At 35.1% G+C, this 20,368-nt stretch overlaps 1 protein-coding gene across 8 annotated transcripts in view; it reads left to right on the top strand.

The window, feature by feature from the left end:
* Window positions 1–20,368, top strand: part of LOC114345421 (probable nuclear hormone receptor HR3) — a 411,567-nt gene that overhangs the window by 338,573 nt on the left and 52,626 nt on the right. Inside the window, exons 1-2 of one of the 8 annotated variants that reach the window (XM_050643409.1) lie at window positions 5,087–5,401; window positions 18,496–18,931. The exons of 3 other annotated variants lie outside the window; for them this stretch is intronic. In XM_050643409.1, the coding sequence (XP_050499366.1) occupies window positions 18,766–18,931 (166 nt within the window). In that variant the 5' untranslated portion in view covers window positions 5,087–5,401; window positions 18,496–18,765. Of the gene's footprint in view, window positions 1–5,086; window positions 6,062–18,495; window positions 18,932–20,368 lie in introns of those variants that run through there. 4 more of the 8 variants (XM_028296256.2, XM_050643410.1, XM_050643411.1 and 1 more) reach the window with 4 other exon arrangements.

Raw genomic sequence — 20,368 nt, 5'->3', positions numbered from 1 at the left:
TTCTGGTTCCGTCAGTTTAAGCGGTGTTGTAGCATATTTCATAGGTCATAGTTCATTCAGTAGAAAATAGTTTTTTCGATTACATGGAATCAACTTTAACTTCAGAATACCCCGTCAGAAAAATCACAGCATGTGATTTGTAAAATTGACATACTATGATATCAGTAAAATTCTCCTGTTAGTGATCCCATCAGTGACGGATCTACGTGGGGGAAATTTCCCCCAAGAAGGTCCAGAATTACAGAAAAAACTATTAGTTGACATTAAACTTAAACCATAGATAGACAAATTTAACCCAATAAATTCGGTGGTTAGGAAAATTAAGGGAGCTTGATGCATGTAAGTTATTATTTATGATGTCTTTTATATATGTTGAGTTTTTCTTTTTATTTGTTTTGATTGGTATTTTATTGGAAGTTTCCCCCCTCCCCCCCAAGGCAAATTTCTAAACCCGCTACTGCATTCCATAGTAAATGATGAGGGAAAGACCTCATGATACTATCTCGACATCTAAGTATTTGGTCTTACATTTATTTGTACTCTCAATATTAACACCAAACTCTGATTTTATATGTATATTATTTTAAAATATAAATTATGTAATCTCGATATGTTATTGACATGAATACCTACTGGTATTTTCCTTCTATTGATTATCTTTTAAAAGAGTAGTTGAGTGGTAGAGTAATTAAAAATAGAAAAATTGCAAGGACTCAACTTCTTCTTTACGTGCCATCTCCGCGACGAAGGTTGGCAATCATCATTGCTATTCTAACTTTTGACACTACAGCCCGAAAGAGTTCAGTTGAGCTGGATCCAAACCATTCTCTGAGATTTCTCAGCCAGGACATTTTTCTTCTACCTACGCGCCTTCCTTGAATCTTTTCCTGCATTAATAATTTTAGGAGCTCATATCTGTCACCACGTGTTATATGACCCAAGTATGGCAGTTTTCTTATTTTGATTGATTACAGTATCTCTCTGCTCTTCTCTATTCTTCTTAGTACTTCTTCATTGGTTATTCCACGTTACGAACCCATTCGAAGACGATAGGAGTAGTTTACCACCCGATATTACTAACTGCGACGGACCCCTAATAACACGCTCTGAGGTAATAAAAGTCATATAATCATCAAAAGATGGCAGAGCGACTGGCCCTGATAAAATTCCAACTGGAATATACAAGCTTATAAATGATAGCAATGTTTTAGAGGCTATAACTTCGTTTTTCAATACCATTTATACCAGCGGACAACTTCCTAATGGCTGATCTAATTCACTGTTTATAGCTCTACCTAAGAAGACAACAGCAAAACCTGTGCTGATTATAGAACCATCAGTTTGTTAAACCATTTATTGAAAATTTTTCTAAAGGTAATAAATACAGGGTCGTATCTACAATAAATGCGAGGAATACCTGGATGACACACAGTTTGGTTTTCGTAACGGGTTTGGAACGAGAGAGGCATTGTTTGGAATGAACGTACTTGCTCAAAGATGTCGAGATATATCTGTAGACATATACTGTTGTTTTATTGACTCCCAAAAGGCATTTGATCGTGTTAAGCACTCTATATTGATCGAAGCTCTAAAAGACATAGGCTTGGACGGCAGAGATGTTCGAATAATTGCAAATTTATATTGGAATCAAACAACATCAGTTTTAGTAGATGGTGTGGAACCACAGGCTCTTAATATTAAAAGAGGAGTACGGCAGGGATGCCTCTTGTCACCACTGCTTTTCAACGTTTGTGAATACTTGTGAACGGTGAAGTCATCAATAATTTGCGATATGCGGACGATACAGTACTCCTACCTTCTAGTCAAGAAGATCTGCAAATACTACTTGATAGTGTCGTTGAGAGTTGTAGGGAGGCAGGTCTGGATCTGAATATACGGAAAACCAAAATACTCGTAATAAGTAAACAGCAGCATATAAAACCTTCTATATATGTAAATAATACCAAACTTGAGCAAGTTGATAAAATCGTTTACCTTGGACAGCAACTAAATTGTAACGCAGAAAGTCACGGCGAAATTAGATCTAGGATAGAGCAGGCTAGAGCCGCTTTTAGAAGGATGTCCAAGGTGTTATGTAACAGAGACCTAAAATTGGCATTGAGGATCCGCCTACTTCGCTGCTACATGCTCAGCAAGACTACTGAGACCATAAAAAGCATCAAGCAGAGAAAGCTGGAGTACTTCGGACATGTAATGAGAGGTCCCAAATAAAGGTTGCTACAAAATATTATGCAAGGAAAAATAGCAGGCAAACTAGGCCCAGGACGAAGAAGAACCTCATGGTTGAAGAACTTGCGAGATTAGTATGGTGTTGATACAAGCATGCTATTTAGGGTGGCAGTGAATAAAATTAGGATAGCTATGATGGTAACCAACATTCTGAAAGGACATGGTACATGAAGAACAAGATTGGTTATTCTGTCTGTCCAGGAGATTCTCAGCATTCTTCGATATGTCCACATTTCAAATGCTTGCAACCTGTTGAGACATTGTTTATTAAGAGTCCATGTCTCCACACCATACAAAAGAACAGAAAATACATAACATTTTAGTACTCGTTTTCTAAGATATAGGCTGAGGTCTCTACTACATAATATTTGTTTTATATTATTGAATGCACTTCTAGTCTTTTCTATTCTAACTCTGATTTCTTTAGTATAATCGTTTGTTTCATTAATGGTTATCCCTAAATAGGTAGTTATAATTCTGAACTCGTTCTATCGTCTTATTATTTACGTGTAGATTGATGTTTCTAATATTTTTCTTTGATATAACCATGAATTTTGTTTTCTTTATGTTTAGTGACAGACCAAATTCTTCGCTCGTTGCAACAACCTTATCTAAAATAGATCTGTAATATTTTCTGCTATAAGCATAGTGTCATCAGCGTATCTAATTTCACATATGGGTAGGCCATTTATTTTTATGCCTGCTACTTCATCTTCTAAGACTAAGAAAAGGACTAAGGGGATTCTAGGGGATTCTAGGGAACTTCTAGGACTAAGAAAACAAAATCTCACTGGTGCACTTCTGGATAGACACGGGGTTGCTATAACAGAGACCTATGAGAAAGTATAACGTTGGGCAGAATACATCGATGAACTGTTCGATGATGAAAGAGGGTACCTGGAACACCTAGAACTTACTTCAGGAGAAATAGGTCCAGATATTACAAAAGAAGAAATAATACATGCGTTAAAAACAATGAAAAACAGGAAAAGCCCAGGACCTGACATGCTTCCTATCGACTTTTTAAAAATTCTAGATGAGCAGCATATTGATGTTTTAGTTCGTACTCTTGAACAAAATTTATAGCTCAGGCACATTACCCAAAGAATGGTTGACGTTGATCTTTATTTGCCTCCCTAATAAGAAAAACGCAAGAGAATGCGGCGACTACCGCACCATTAGTTTGATGCTCCATGTGCTAAAGTTGCTACTGAAAGTCATCCATAACCGAATATATCATAAACTGGACATAGATATTAATGATATGCAATTTGGCTTTCGCAAAGGCCTGGGAACTCGTGAAGCTCTTTTTTCACTTAACATATTTATACAAAGGTGCCTGGACGTCAATCGAGATATATATGCGTGTTTTATTGACTATAATAAAGCATTCGACAAAGTACGACATGAACAATTAATGCATGTCCTGGAATCAAAGAAGCTGGACTACAATGACCTCAGGATTATATCGAATTTATACTATAAGCAACTAGCAAAAGTACGTGTTAACGACCAGCTGTCAGAGGAAATTGAAATCAGACGTGGAGTGAGACAGGGATGGGTGTTGTCTCCAATTATTTTTAATGCCTACTCGGAAGAGATCTTAAAAAAACTCTTGAGGGTGAAACAGCTGGAATAAAGGTAAATGGAGTTCCCATTAACAACATTAGATATGCATGCGGATGAGACTGTCATCTTAGCTGAAAATATTGGGGATCTTCAGAGGCTGGTGACCAGAATAGCAGAGTTTGGACAAGAATACGGGCTAACAAGAATGTCAGGAAGACAAAGTTTATGAGAATATCGAAAACTCAAAGAAATAACGAAAATCTCTTCATAAACGGATCCAATATCGAACGAGTCGACCAATATGCATACCTCCGAACAATGATCAACTCTACAGGAGATTACTTACAGGAAATCAAAATCAGAATAGCAAAGGCTAGAGCAAATTTTAACCAAATGAGAAAAGTGCTCTGCACAAGAGATTTGAAGTTGGAGCTGAGAGTTAGGTTGGGTAGGTGCTACGTTTTCTCGACTTTGTTTTATGGAATGGAAGCTTGGACCTTGAATGCTGCATCAATGAAAAAAACTAGAATCATTCGAGCTGTGGGTGTACAGAAGAATTGTGAAAATATCGTGGACAGAACACGTCACAAACAAAGAGGTTCTGAGAAAGATGAATAAAGAAATGGAAATCCTAAATACCATCAAAACGAGAAAATTGGAATAGCTCGGACATGTTACACGTGGAGAGAGATACAGCTTGCTCCAATTGATTATGCAGGGAAAGATTCAAGGAAACAGAAGCGTAGGGAGACGCAGAATATCGTGGCTGCGCAACCTGAGAGAGTGGTACGGATGTACATCAAATGAACTTTTCAGAGCAGCAGTCTCTAAAATACTAATAGCTATGATGATTGCCGACCTCCGCCGCGGAGATGGCACTTAAAAAAGAATACTTCATCTTCTAATGACTCAACATTTAATAGCAAATAATAGATCCACGAGAGGTAAGGTAGGTACATATTTTTAAACAGAATAAAACTTGAAAATTGTCAAGGTTATTACGAAATACTGTAGAGGTAGAGAATTTATTGGATGTGGCAAATTATTATACGTTTGTCTCTTTAATCAACAAACCCCTGATTGAGCGTTAAATTACGATCACGAAAGAAATCCCTTCATCGAATTCCATCGAACCCGCCCATGTCTATAATCATATTGTATACGGAAGGGGTCATCGAACTCCGCGAGCGAGTGGGGATCACTACGTCACGCCAACCGGCGCTGAGACATACGTCATCCCGACTCCAGGCGCTACGCAAACGCGCTAGACAAGGACCGATCCATGAGATCTCTGCCATACCTCAACTACATTCCCGTATTACTTCAAAGATACACGGATAATTTGCTAGGACGGACTTTTCTTAAAAAAATGTCCAAAATATGTGGTGGTTGTACATAGAAGGTGACATTTTTTTGAAGAAAACAGGGGTGATCAAAAAACGGGAGTGTCAATGTGGACGAATAAGAACTTTGGTTGTTTAGTGGCGAACAGGTAGTGAGAAAGTGATAAATAAACATTCTTAACAAATTCTTAATTAGTTTTTAGTATAAAATAAAAGGAATAAATCTGAAGGCTCGTGTGGTAAATACAATAAATTATTTTCTTACATAATTATTTTTTTTTCGAGAAAGGAAATCTCTTCCGCATAACAGGTCAAAAATGATAAGGCTGAAATAATTTGCGATTGTTTGAAAGCAATATTTGCATAATCAGGTAGTAGGTATCTTCAAGTGTTGCGTGTAAACAAATTTTGTAAATACTTGATTTAGATAATTAGTTCTACCTCGTTGTTTTCATAATCGGTCATTCACTCCACGGAGTAAAAATAAACTGGCTAGTGATATCATTCAACTCATAAGTAATTTCTGCCTTTTAATTCTTTTTTAATCACATGGGAATAATTCAGGTGGTCGTGATGTGCCTTTTTCTTTTTCGATAGAGTTTCTTCTTTCTTTTCGCGGAGCTGATAAGTGGATTTCTTTTTGATAATGCGGCAGTGTTTGGCACTTTTCGGCGGTTATTAACCTCAAGTTCATTGGCTCCGATGTGAACCGCGCCTCCAAAAGATCACTTCCAAAACGTAAGGGCAAAAAAATTCTCTACTGTGTACGTACGTATGTACAGGTCGGGTGATATGTATGATACCTACATGGTTTTTCGTGATAGTGTGGATGCAGAAACTTGACATTTCCGGGTTCATTGCAAAGTTTATGAAGTTATTTATGCACAATTTGCTTAAAGGTATTTATATTTTGATTATTGAGGGTTGTTTGAAAACTTTTTCCAATTGTTTAAATTTTAGTTTTGGTCGCAATTTTATTTTATATATTTTGACTCTTCCATTTTTTGAGCAATTAACTTGGAATACTTCAATAATTTATAAACTTCACGATTTTCTTATTTTACTTGTTAATTAGTAGCCTAGCAGATGTGTATATGGTTGTTACTATGCAAGTAATACATGGTTTTCATTAGTGTCTTCCTTTTTTTTTTCTAGAATGACTGTCGGTGTATCAGGGTTTTGATTATTTAATAAGATATTAACTATCCATATTTATAGACTTTTATTTATTTATAAGATATTGAATTACTTTATTTATTTTTTCTAGCTGCTATTACTTTATTCCAGTTTTCTGTTCTTAATTTTTCTTTGAAATTAAGTTTATTTGACGTTCCGATTTCCACTTGGGAAATCGTTCCAAAATTCAAAACGTTAAGGAGGGGGTATGGTTTGAAATCAACGTATCAAGCGCATTTTTATGAATTTTTTTCGAAGCTATGGTAGAATTATTTTATTTTTAAATTAAATAAGCATAAAAAGTACAAATCAAAGAATACGTTAGAAAAAAATTCAATCCAAAATATTGAAAAATAATCCATTGGTGACAAATTTTGACAGGCTGCTCACAAAAAAATGGATTTTGCGGTGGACATCAGAACTCGACACTCGATCATACGAAACAAAAAATTCAAAAAGATTTTATTAGCTTATGAGTTTCACGAGGTCACAACGTCGAGTTTTTTATTTTTAATGATTTTTGAATTTTTGGTATCACTCAGAAATCAAAAAAAAAAAATAAATTTTTGGTAAAAATTTTGTGAAAATCAACAGATTTATTATTGTTGAACAAAAAATAAGCAAAAAAAGAAAAATATCTCGCCGTTGTTACCTCATGAAATGTCTAAAGAAAATATGTGCAAAATATCAGGTAGATCGGCCTAGTAGTTTTTCAGTTACAATGTCCACCGCATTTGAAGAAGCAGTTTTGAGAAAAATGCGTTTAAAGTTTCGACAACTGCATCTTCATCTTCTTATTTGTCTGCCAAATCGTAAAGTGATGCACATTAGAATATGTTTTTTGAATCGAGGAATAATCTACAAAAGAGAATTCGAACAGTTGTTTAACGTTTCTCACTACGCTCAAGCGTGCTGGCGCGAAGTCGCGGCAAAGCGAGTCGAAGGTAGAGATATTCAACATTCAACACGCTGTATCTCTGGTAATTTTACTCCGATTATTTTGAAATTTTCAGAGAGTATTCTTGAAAGTATGCACTTTTATTTGAAATAATAAAAAAATTAAATATTTCAAACCATACCCCCTCCCCCCTTAATAAATTAAACAAATTTTGTTTTTATTGCTTGGTAAAAAATTCTTCTAAAATTATCTGACTCATTCATATATTGACAATTCAAACATTAATGCATTTTAAAATAGGTGACAATAAAGTGATATTGCCAATATTTATGAGGTGCGTTCTTGGGACGACTTTATTGGAAGATAGTTCATTGGATTACATGAAATCAACTTTAACTTAAGAATATCATTTAGAAAAAATTATAGCATGTGATTTGTCCTTAAAAATGCAATGATGACAGTAAAATTCTCTTGTTAGTGAACCCATAGTAAATATTGAAGAAAGAATACCTCATAACACTATCCCGACATGATAAGTATTTGGTGTTACATTTGTTTAACTCTCAAAATTAACACCAAATTTCAATTTTATATGTATGTTGTTTTTAAAAAATTAATGATCTATCCTCGCATGGGTGCCGCCAGGATTATTTTGAGAGGGGTGCATCTGCATCTTCACATACCTACTATTAACCAATATAAAAATATATAACTACTATACATGCAGGTATATTTTCTTTCCGGACAGAGGGGTGAAGTTGCACCTCTTTACACTCCGCTGTCGGTGCCCATGTATCCTCGATTTGTTATTGTCTTACTATAGTAGAAATTTATTTCTATTGATTTCCTCTTTAAATATTAGTAACCAGATCCTATTACATTCTACCGATGAATTTGCAACACAATTGGTCCCATTTAACATAATGAGAGCCGCTTCTTTGATTTTTCTCTTTTTACCATCTGTTTCATCCAGGACTATATTTGAATCTTTCCATTGAACTCTATGTTCATTTTCCCACGGGTGTTTACATATTTGAGATCTATCAAATGCTCTTCATCATCATCATCAATGGTGCTACAGTACTATGAAAGAGCCTTTACCTTCCTATCCATTGCCAACTGTTGCCAGTTTGCTGCGCCTATTTTTCTTCCATCCTCATCCACACCATCCTTCCATCTGAGTTTTGATCTACCCCTATTTCTACTTCCCACAGGTTGTGACATAAGGATTCTTCTAGGAGAGTTGTTTTGCTGTGACCTTGCTAGATGTCCTGCCCATCTTAGTCTTCCTATTCTTATAAGAGATACTACGTATTTACCACCAATTATACCTATGTTTATATCTGTTGTAGTTCGTACCGTTGTTTGTATCGGTTGTATCGTAGTTGTACCTCCTCCTCCAAACAACATTTTCACAGATGCCACCGAATATTCCTCTCAGGATCCTTCGTTCAAATGCTCTTAAAATCAAAAATTAGACTTTGTTGTTAATTTGGCTCTATTTTGTCGCCTATTACTTCAGGCCATTATTTTTATTATGGGTGCAGTATTCATGCATCCAACGAGGTTTGTTACGTGACCAGTATTTACCATTTAAAAGAATGTATCAGTAACATTTTTCCATACGTCTATCCAAATCGTCGTTTAACAACTCTGAACTAACTTTACTTTGTATGAATGGAATTTATTATCACGAAAATTATCATTATGGATTTTTGCGAATTTTCTTCAGTTTCTACAGTTTTTCTGAGTCCTGATGTCTATAAATCTTTTACTGCAACAGTTCGTAACCATTGATCTTTACTGCAAACGTTGATCCATTATAACTGTGTAAATTTAATTAAGTATAGAGAATATAAGTATGTATGTACTTAAAAAGTATTCAACACTTTTTCAAGTTTAATTCAAATTAATTATATTTCCAGAAAAACGAAAAGCCTGACAACAATGTAAATACTACTATAATATTATACTACAAAACTCTCACAAACCAAAATTTACATAAATACTCGCAGGTTTCCCATTCCGTACTTAATATTATTCTTTTATGTCTATCTATTTTGTTTTCCCGGCGTTTATTGTTAATCTGCTTTTATTCGCTTCTTCTTATCATCATCATCAGTTGGCTCTGCAGCCCTTTGTGTGCCTTGGCCTGCCTCAAAACATTCTTCCATCCTTTGGTGTCGCGTGCCTGTCTTCTCCATCACCTTAACTTCAATCTTCCTGCATATCGTCCAGATATCTGAGTTTAGGTCGCCCCCTTCTTCGTCTTCCGACTTCCGTTTTCGCAAAAACTTGCAAAAACAAAATTAAAACAACTAGGGAATTGATAAACGTCAACTTTTTTGATAAATAACCAGAGGCGGACGTTAGAATCTTAATTAATTAAATGCAAAACTACAATAACTTTAGTATAATAATTAATTTATTCATCCAAATCAGCTTAAATCCTTTATTAGTGATGTTGTGTCGCCTTCTCTAACATCTCTATTTATCATTTTACTAAGTAGAGTGATCTAATATGAAAATCGGTGGATTATGTATTCAATAAATAAAGTCTAATCATTCTTCTTGTAATGGCGCTACAGCCCAAATTCAGCCTAACCTCCTATAATTCTCGTCTCACAATATATGTGGTCTTGTTCAAGTTCAGATACGTTCAGCAAATTGTGCAAATCCGCTGCTACTTCGCTCTTCCATCTTTTACCTTCCATCTTTCGACTTTTTAATCTTTTGCTCTTCTAGAGCTCTTCTCGGCAGTCTGTCATCATCCATCCTCACTAAGTGATCAGTTCATTGAAGTCTTTGGAGTCTAGCTAATTAATAATCAAATACCAGAAATTTATTTTTATTTTTTATTTTCAAATCATTCTAATTTACCTCTAACACCACCTTATGCCATATTGTGCAACATACAAAAAATAATTTCTCTATAACACCGTCATTTAATCTTGGGAAATTATTCATATTAGTCATAAGTCCGTTATCTTCCTTTCTTTATTCTATATCCCCTCTCCGCCTCCACTGCTAATTATAATGAACAATAAATTTTTAATTATCACATATAATTTTAGTATTATAATAAAACTTTCAAGAAAGCCCAGAATTAAACGAAATCCTTATCGATTACACAGCTAGATACAAAGGTTATTGACTCTATCCAAAATCTGGCAGTTCAATCTTTCGGACTTGTAATTAATCATTTGGTAGGAATATTACTTGTGGAATGATGAATTATTATAATTTGAACTTTGACGAAAATCCTTAGGCTGCGATGTGTAGTGGATTCGCTGTCTGCTATCTAAAAAGTTTTGGGCCTATTCTGATTTGATGATACAGATATATTATAAGTCACCACCTGGGTTAAGATATACTATGAGGTATGGTCGAAGCGAATATCGGTTGGATATACGCATTTTATCAATGCAATTCGATATTTTTAAGATATTCCAGAAGCCGCTACAGATAAAATGTTTTAATAACCTATTAATCATTCAGAATTACTCGACGGATATTAATACACTTCAAATAATTAAGACGATAACCGGACAATAATGATTTAATGAGTGAAATTTATTTTTTTTTACTTTAATGACAAAAAAAAAAGCAAGCCCATTAGAAGAACCCAATTAAAAATTATTTTGCACATCATATTTGAAAAAAAGTTTGGTTGAAAAATCTCATTTTTGTTGGCAAAAAAAATATTAATTTGTTTGGACTAAATTACAGTTGTGCTTATCTTAAAAAGGATATGTTACTATCAACATTCACACAGTGTTGCCAAACTGAATTTTGTTATTTTGGGTGTAAATTTTTTCCACGGATCTCCGAGGGTACAATACTCACATAATAGGTGCACACAAGATTTTTTTGTTAGATTCAATTTTCTTCATGAATCAGATTTAGCAAAGATATGTGATCTTAAAATCGTGTTTTTTCGTTAAGGTTCACCTACTTTCTAAATTTCTTCGAGTTATAAAGAGCAGAAATTTATATTTTTGTTAAACATGTCTTGTTTAGGTATCCCTCCAGATCTTCTGTGGTGTTGGTGTTCATTTCATACTCTTTCCAGTAAGCTGATACACAGCGATTCCATGAATCCAAGAAATTTCCTAACATGCTCATAGGTTACCCATTAGTTTCATTGCAAATTTTACCATTGACAAAAACATCCAACTAGCTACTTACGATTAGGTAGATCTTGCTTGAACTCCTGCTTTACATTTCCATTTATTTCCCCATTGCTCGATAACATCGATCCATGTAAAAAAATGCCTTTTTACCTACTTTTTTGCCATTTTTTATGGCCGAGAATGCAACCCCCAATCAATTGTTTTAATCTGTTTGTCATTTCTCCAGTGGGTGTTATTTGTATTATTATTTGATTATTTTTAAATAAATAATGTTTGCGACATTTCTGGATGTGCTGGATTTTTTGCCAGAATGCCCCTGTTGTTTGTTTGTTCCAACAAATGTCAACTTGACCATTAGAAAACAACTCATATTTGTTGACTATTCTAATGTTTTGGCAACGCTGTGTGGTTCTGACGTCAGAAATCTTGAATGATGTAAGCGTATTTTTGTAATAAAAAAACCATAATATGTAATTCCGGCACCACACTTTGTTTTGTGTTATTTGTTATGCGGCTACGCTGTGTGCGCCCAAATATTTGTCCTTTGAAGTATGTATGTCAAAAACTGACACCTGGACGGATAGGCGTATTTGCTATTCGTGCTTATGCGTTATGCGTGCGAATAGCCGAATGAACCCTCCACACTTTGTCCTATGCGGCCGAATAAGGCGCATAAGAAATAACACATAGCGAAGTGTTGTGCTGCCATAAGATTTCTCGAAGTCTCTTCTTGATGCATATTTCATGCTTATTTACTGACACCTAGTGGTCTTGTAGTTTCTCCCATGTTGAAATTGTTGCATTCACAGGGTAGTTTATAGATGCAGTTTTTGGATCTTTCTTGTGTGTTGTTATGTTGTACTTGTTTCCTATCCTTTTCAATTTTTCTGATAAGCCCTTTACATGTGTTATTGTTGTCATCTTTAAATCCCTTTTTATGAGAGTCTGCAGAGACTCCAGAAGTAGGCACTGTTAAGCTCTGTATTTCTCTCCTTTTATAAGATTGATCAGCAAATTCTTGTTTTGATTAATTACTTAATTATTTTAATTATTACTTATGTAAAACACAACCAAAAATTAAATAGAATTCTCTAATAAATTTTATTCTCAGGACTATTTTAATTTTAATGCATTACCTTAGGTTTGTGGCTTCTAGTATCTCTAGTTGCTTACTTCATCCAGGGACAAAACAGGGAAATTAAACACACTCGATGTCATATAAATGTTATAAATATTTTTTATTTATCCAATATACCATAAATATAAGATTTAAAAATTATACTAAAATTTAATTCTGTTGCAACTTTTTCTCATCTAATAAATTAAGCTTTAATTCTGATATCTCCTTTGTTTTAACAAAAATTTTATTTAAATAATTCGTTAGACTATTCCTACAAAAATACTAAAATTTACTTTTCTCCTTTTGAATTGATTACTTATCTCTTCTTTAAATTTTGGAATGACTAAATTATGCTATAGAAATGCTCAATACAAAAAATAATCAAATATGGTGTGGATATAAAACAAACTCTCCGTTTCACAAAAATTCTGACTAACCTTTTTGTTTCTTCTTTACTTTTTCTTCCTGGATTGCGCAGCCTTCGATTCTCTCACACTTGCTCCTAGGATGTAGCGAAAGGTCCTTCTCGTCCAAACTGCTTCACCAACAAACAAACAACGGGACTCACTCGAAATCTCTATTCAGTTTTCTCTCTGCTCGACGTCTTGTGCAAATTGATACCCACCGGCTACTCGTTCTAGACAGAAACACAGGAATCCCATCGGACACAAGGAAAATTAACTTCTCAACTCGGTCAACGATTTCGTTTCACCACGATCTGCTCGCAAAGACCAATTTCACCACTTTACACCGACTTCTCACTTTTTAAAAACTGGAATGTCCTCTCCAGATATTAATTACACAGTGACCATTGTTTCTCTCCCCAAAATCAGACTCAACACTCTCATCCCTTCCATCCATTATTCTCCGCCAATCACAAACATCCTGTCTACCCACTACATCCATGTTTTCATTTCTTAAAAACCCATTTATTTTGTATACAACTTTTCCATTTTGTTAAATTCTAGGAGATACCAAATTACTTTTCGTTATTTCAATATGCTAAACAAAAAACCTTATATTCTAAACTTAATAAATTTGTTTATTGTCTCTCCTTCTACGAATCATTTACAAATGTCCTATTGTCGATTCGCACGCGAAATAAATGTACATACTTGTACATAATTGTATATCCGTTCAAAGAACCATTAACAAATCACTTAACGATTTCTCTTTCCGCGAAAACACTGGTTACTAGCTAAATTATAATATTTAAAATTTTTGGTCATATACAGGGCGATGAAAATCTATGATCTCGTGGTCTCTGATATAAATTTATTTTCTAAAATTTTCCCATAAAATTTTACAACAGTACATATTAGAGTATTTAAGTACCCTAATATGTACTTAATGTAAAATAAATGTCCTTCAAATAAAGTTTAGCCTAGTTGGAACTTTTAAGTGTCTTCAAACTAATACATATTTGTCTGCTGGATAGATAAACCTTTGACTAGCTTTGTGAAGCTACTATGTAAGCTTTCCAATTTTTAAGCAATCATTGCATTGGTTTAGCTAATTTATTAACCATAGGTACCGAATAGTTACTACTCGAATTAGAAATTATTGAAATATTAATATTTCAATATTGTTACAATTTTTATGGTATAACATCTATACAAAATTATCTTTCTAAATCATATTTTAATTCCTTTTTTACTCCATGTTTTGAGGCCGCTCCAGGATGAAACAATTTCTGATTTGGTTTCTGCAGCAATTGCTGCCCAAAAATGTCGCCAGGACCCTTTTGATTTGTTTGGAAGGGACATTTTTGAACAGGAATCCGTAAAGAAACCGAATCAGAAATTTTTTCATACGGCAGCGGTCTCACAATATGGACTATATGCCTTTTATTTATTCCAAACATCACATTTTATTAAAAAATTTCAGCAACCGTTAAAATTCCATGAGTAGAGCTTCTGTCAGTGACAGGGTCAACGACCGCGATCGAAATCCAAATATTTGTGCGTGTTGATTTTACCAATGAACCTCCAAACTATTCAGCTCTCGTCATCTTCTGGAATTTTGGAGAAACTCCTTTCCCAATTTGAGAGTTTTATTTCGACTGTCATGTCGCTTAGCAGATATATCTCTACCGTGTTTCATTTTCACATGTCTCATCTGATTAATTCATGTTGTTATCTAAACATTACGTACCTTGTTTTCCAGAAACAATTTATGATCGGTAGTAGGCGGATGATTTGTTTGCATTGCTTGAAGAACCGTGTGTGGTGTGGGCGGAGACCGATCTACACTCATCAACACAACAATGTTTGTTTTACAGGGTGATACGATCAAATACATGAAAATCGACTTCCTTCCTGCATTACCGTAACTACCGTAGATATAAATTTATTTTCAATAGAATATTGGACCTAGAGTTTAATTCTGCTTCTTCTTCTTAACGTGCCCTATCAAGTCCCCTTGACGTTGGCGATTAACATGGCGAAACTGTCTCTGTCTCGAGCTATTCTAAATTCTTTATTCCTGTCCACTCCCTGATATTCTTCAACCAAGAGGCCTGCTTTCTACAAATTCCTCTGCGTCCTTCGAATTTACCCATCATAATAGGTTGAAGAATATTATACCGGTCTCTCCTTACTACGTGTCCAAAATAGGCCATCTTTCTGTATTTGATGTTATCAAGTAGCTCGCGGGCAGCATTTGCTCTCTTAAGGACTGCCACATTTTTCAGCATAGCCGTCCATGGTATTTTCAGTATACGTCTGTGCAGCCATATTTCAAAGGCCTCCAAACGGTTAATGGTGGATATTTTTAATGTCCATGCTTCGACACCATACAAGAGGACTGACCAAATGTAGCATTTAATCATGCGCTTTCGAAATTGAAGTTGCAAGTTATCATTACAGAAGAATCTCTTTATCTGGATCTAGTTGTTCAGTAATATGGCAACCAAGATATTTAAACTGGGTACTCTTTGAATTATATGACCATCAACATATAATATTACCGTGATGGGCCAAACGGCTAAATACCATGTATTTTGTTTTTGAACAGCTTATATTTAGGCCAAACTCTCTTCCCACTGTGTCAATGGCATTAAAAAGGTGTTGAAATCCATTCATATCATCACTTAAAATAACTGTATCGTCTGCATATCTGATTGTATTTATCAGAATTCCATTAACTTTCACACCCCATTCCAAATTATGCAGCGCTTTCTTAAATATTATATCTGAATATAAATTGAATAACAGCGGGGACAGTATACAACCCTGTCTGACACCTCTTTGTATTTTGCATATTTCTGTTGATTTTCCATTTATGCAAGCTGTCGCTGTTTGACGACAGTATAATTTTTCTATGATTCGTACATCTTGACTATCAACTCCTTTATCCTTTAATATTTTAATTAATTTGTGATGTTGTACTCGATCAAAGGCCTTCTCATAGTCAATAAATACAGCAAAGACGTCTTTCCTTTGATCTCGGCATTTCTGCAATAACACATTTAGTGCAAAGAATGCGTCCCTGGTTCCCAGTCCATTTCTGAAGCCAAATTGTGTTTCATCCTGGTCTTCTTCACATTTATCTGTGATTCTACTGTGGATGATACGTAGAATGATTTTCAAAGTGTGGCTCATAAGGCTTATTTATCATTCTATAATCGCTACAGTTTTTCGGACGTTGTTTTTTTGGCAGTGTTATGAATTCGGACTTTAACCAATCTTCAAGGAAATCACCAGTCGAATAAACATCATTGTGAAAAGTTTGACTAATTTTCCAATGTTTTCCTCATTTATGAGCTTTAACATGTCTGTAGGTATGTTGTCAGGACCAACGGCTTTCTTGTTTTTTTGCCAATTTTATAGCATGCCATTTTCGCAAAATCTGCATATGAACCTATCCTTCTTCTTCTTAAAGTGCCCTCTACTCAATGGATGCTAGCTACTACAATTGCAAACTCTTGTCTGTCTTCAATCGTTCAAAAATCGTTCCATTGTCAGATGTTTCTTTGCCACGATAGTTTTTTCAATCCTAGTCATCTCTTTTCCTCAATCTTTCCTTTCACTATTAGTTGAGCATATTAGTACCTATTATTTCTCAGTATGTGGTCTAGGTATGATGTTTTTCCAACTTTCACTGTGTTGAAAAGTTCTCGTCCCTTGTCTATTCTAGACAGTACCTCTTCGTTTGAGCTATGCGATGTACATGAAATCTTGAGGATTATCTGGTAGGTCCACATTTCAAGGGAGAAATTATTTACGGTTGATGGTTTTAAGGCTCCACGATTCAACTGCATAGAGAATAGTCAATCAGACGTATCATTTTGATAAACGTGAAATGTGATTTACATTTCAAAGGTCTCTAATTTATTTTACAGTTGATATTTTAAGGGCCCACGTTTCAACTGCATAGAGAAGAGTCAACCAGACGTAGCATTGTGATACACGTAGTCGAATTTCGAGTTTTATTCGAAAATCACAAATCAGTGTTTTGATTTGATAGAAAGATTTTCTGACCTGTTCGATTCTCTATCTTATTTTTAGATGAGGATTAAGGCTGCTATCGATCCAACATCCCTGGTATTTGAACTTGTTGACTTGTTCTAAAATACGCCCGTCTATTGTGCAAAACTGAGGTACATTTTGGTTTTTCTCGGATTGACATCACTTTGGTTTTCTTAATGTTTATTTCCATAAAAAAAAAACGCCTGCTGCCCTTGTACGCCAAGTACGGAATCCTCAATCAACACCGTATCATCGGCATACCTGATATTTACTCCATTCACCTTGACTCCATCCTTGGAATTCTCCACTGCCTCTTTAAATAAAAAGTCGAAATAAAGATTAAATAGCAGCGTTGACAAAACTGATCCTTGTCGAACTCCTTTTCAGATTTATACTTTTGCGGACGTGGAACCTTCGATCTTAATTCTGGCGTTTTGATTCCAGTTCATATTTTTTAGTAGTTTGACATACGGTTCACTTGGTCATCCAGATTTAGCCATACGGCTCACACTCCCTCTAAGGGGAAAAATTGACTCATCCCAGATACCTACGGTATCAAAAGGATTGAGCTCTGTTGGGACTCTTTCCATGTTATCGAGCCCTAGGTGACTTGGTATGTAGGCGTATCTCCCAAAAATTTTCGTACACATCTGGCCGTTGCGAGTAGTACTGCTTTCTGCATGGTCTTATAAAGATGTTCATTAAGACCCAGCTTTTTTATGCTTTCGAGGAGGGTCTTCGGAATGACTCCAGTAGTAGACATAATAATCGGTATCGTCTGGGTACTTTGCATTCTCCATTGTCTCCGTATTTGAATTTCCAGATCTCTGTACTTGGCGATCTTTTCAGTAAATTTAGTACGTAGATTATTGTTGTTAGGAATCTTCACATCGATGAGGGTTGTTTGTCTCGTTAATTTATTGACTAATACGAGATCTGGTCTATTATGCGCCACTGTTTGGTCTGTGAGCACAGTGCGGTCCCAGTATAGCTTGTAGTTGCCATCCTCAAGCATACTCTCAGGGACGTATTGATAATATGGGAGATGGTCGGTTTGGAGAAGTCCCAGCTTGATAGCTATCTCCTGATGAAGGATTTTTCCTACTGTGTTATGCCGTTCCTTGTACTCAGTTGCAGCAAATGCCTAGCAGCCCCCTGTAAGATGTTGGATGGTTTCTTGGGCTTGACATCCATATCGGCATCTGTCGTTTTGAACATGAGGGTCTTTGATGATATATTTCAGGTAATTTCTGGTTGGTATAACCTGATCCTGAATGGTTCACGGTTCAATGGTAACATACCGTTCACTTGGTCTATTATTATTATTAGTAGTAGGCCTCAGTAGTTTATTATTTAATTGATTCAAGTGACATATTTGATTTAAGTCACCAGCTAGTATTTTGAAAATATTTATAATAATACTAATATGACCATGCTTCTATGGCTTTATTAAGACAACTTTGAAACAGCTGTCTTAATTTACAAAAAATATGTATTCTGAAAGAATAGACATACATTTTTTTTTTCAAATTTGCAGGTTTAAAATGGAAGTAGACGTTGAAAACGAAACCAGTTTTATTAGTAGACTTTTAAAAAATTCAAATTTTCTAAAATAAACTTAAAAACTGTTTATCAAATTAACTTTTCTTACTATTGAAATCGAAATCATTCTGCAACCGGAGGTTCGGCAACCTTCGGCCATGCGCTCTACTGCACGCAGGCGTGCAGATTTTTGTGATAGTGTCGCGAGTGAGGAAGAACAACAAAGTGACGAAACGTCGGGTCGAACGTTCGAGGTTAGAATAAAATGGACTCGTTTCCCGAGTTATTCGGTACAGGTGATAGCTGCAGTTGGAGCACTGGCGAAAGTAGAGAGTTAGGAAGGACTGATAAGGTATCGAGTGCTGATTCTACCACTCCTCCACCACAAATTGATGATCGGGATGACAGGAAAAGTGCTAATTCTATAAGAGGTAAAGGTATAGTATGCAAATACCTAAATATATTGAAATTATAATCAAAACATTTCAGATCTATATATCTTGACATTCGTTTATCTTTTTGGTAATAAACCACAGTTTTCTTGTTCTTCGTTTTGTATAGATATGGCAGTTTTGTCTGTTTTTTCAGTGTGCCTCCAGTAAGTTGTAGTTCCATCGTTTTCGTGGTCTTCCCACTGATTCTTTCTTTTGGTGAACCGTTTCTCGCTGTCCTTACTACTCCATTTGTTGTTATTCAGCTTATGTGGTCATTCCATTCTACTCTTCTGTTCCTTACCCAGTTATTAATGTACTTCACCTTGCATCTCCGTCGTATATCTGTACTTCTAGCTTTGTCCCACAGTGTCTTAATATCCATTTTTCGAAAGCTTCTCATCTCCGCTGTTTCGAGCAATCTTTTTGTCCTTTCGGTATCAGTTCGTGTTTCTGCAGCGTATGTCATTATTGGTCTGATGACTGTTTCGTAAATTCTGCCTTTAATGTATTTTCCGATACTTTTATTTCTCTATATTGTGTCATTCAGGCAACATGCGGCTCTGTTTGCTCTATTTACTTGATCTTCCACTTCTGTTTCGAGCTTTCCATAGCCAGATAGTGTGATGTCTAGATATTTAAACTTCATCACTTGTTCTATTATCTGACCCTCCAGTTCCAATTTACATCTTATTGAATGTGATGTTGTAACCATGCATTTTGTCTTTTTTGGGGAAATTAACATGTTCAATTTTCTGGCAGTTATATTAAACCATAGTTTTATTCACTGCAATTGACTCAATTCGATAATACTTAAGTTTTCTTTTAGTGTCGAGTCCACTATTCAAGATTGGCGATAACCATTGCAAATTCATCTCTATCTTCGGCTTTCATCATTTCTAAGTGTGTGCCCAAATTTGCTGTCCTCTTAATGACGATGAAAAGTTCTCTGTCACTTTCTATACTGTGCAACACCATTACGTTTTTTAATATATGAACTGTTCATGGTATTTTCAAAAACACTCCGTCATTTGAAGAATAGAGTAGATACAACATTTTACCATACCATATCGAATTTGCAGTTTGAGTCTTTGGTTAGAATTTTCCTCATCTTTCCAAAAACTGCTCTTGATTACTCCATTCTTGATAGAACTTTTGATCCGGATTTAGATCTTCAGAAATGCAGACCCCTAAATATTTTATTTTGTCCATTTGTTCAATATTTTGTTATCACTTTATCTCTCTTACTCATAACGATAATTTTTGTTTTCTTTATGTTTATTGTTAAACCAAAATGTTCCAAATATCGTCAATTAGTTTCATTATTTTATCTTGATCTGACTGGTATAATTTTTAAGCTTTTTAAGACAACCTTGTGTAAATATCTATTCGGAGTGGGTATATGTATATTAAATAGTAATGTTAAAAGTATTCTCG

This window comes from Diabrotica virgifera, chromosome 2 (genome assembly GCF_917563875.1).
Source record: "Diabrotica virgifera virgifera chromosome 2, PGI_DIABVI_V3a".
NCBI classification, from domain to species: Eukaryota; Metazoa; Arthropoda; class Insecta; order Coleoptera; family Chrysomelidae; genus Diabrotica; species Diabrotica virgifera.
This window is presented reverse-complemented; position numbering and strand designations above follow the sequence as displayed.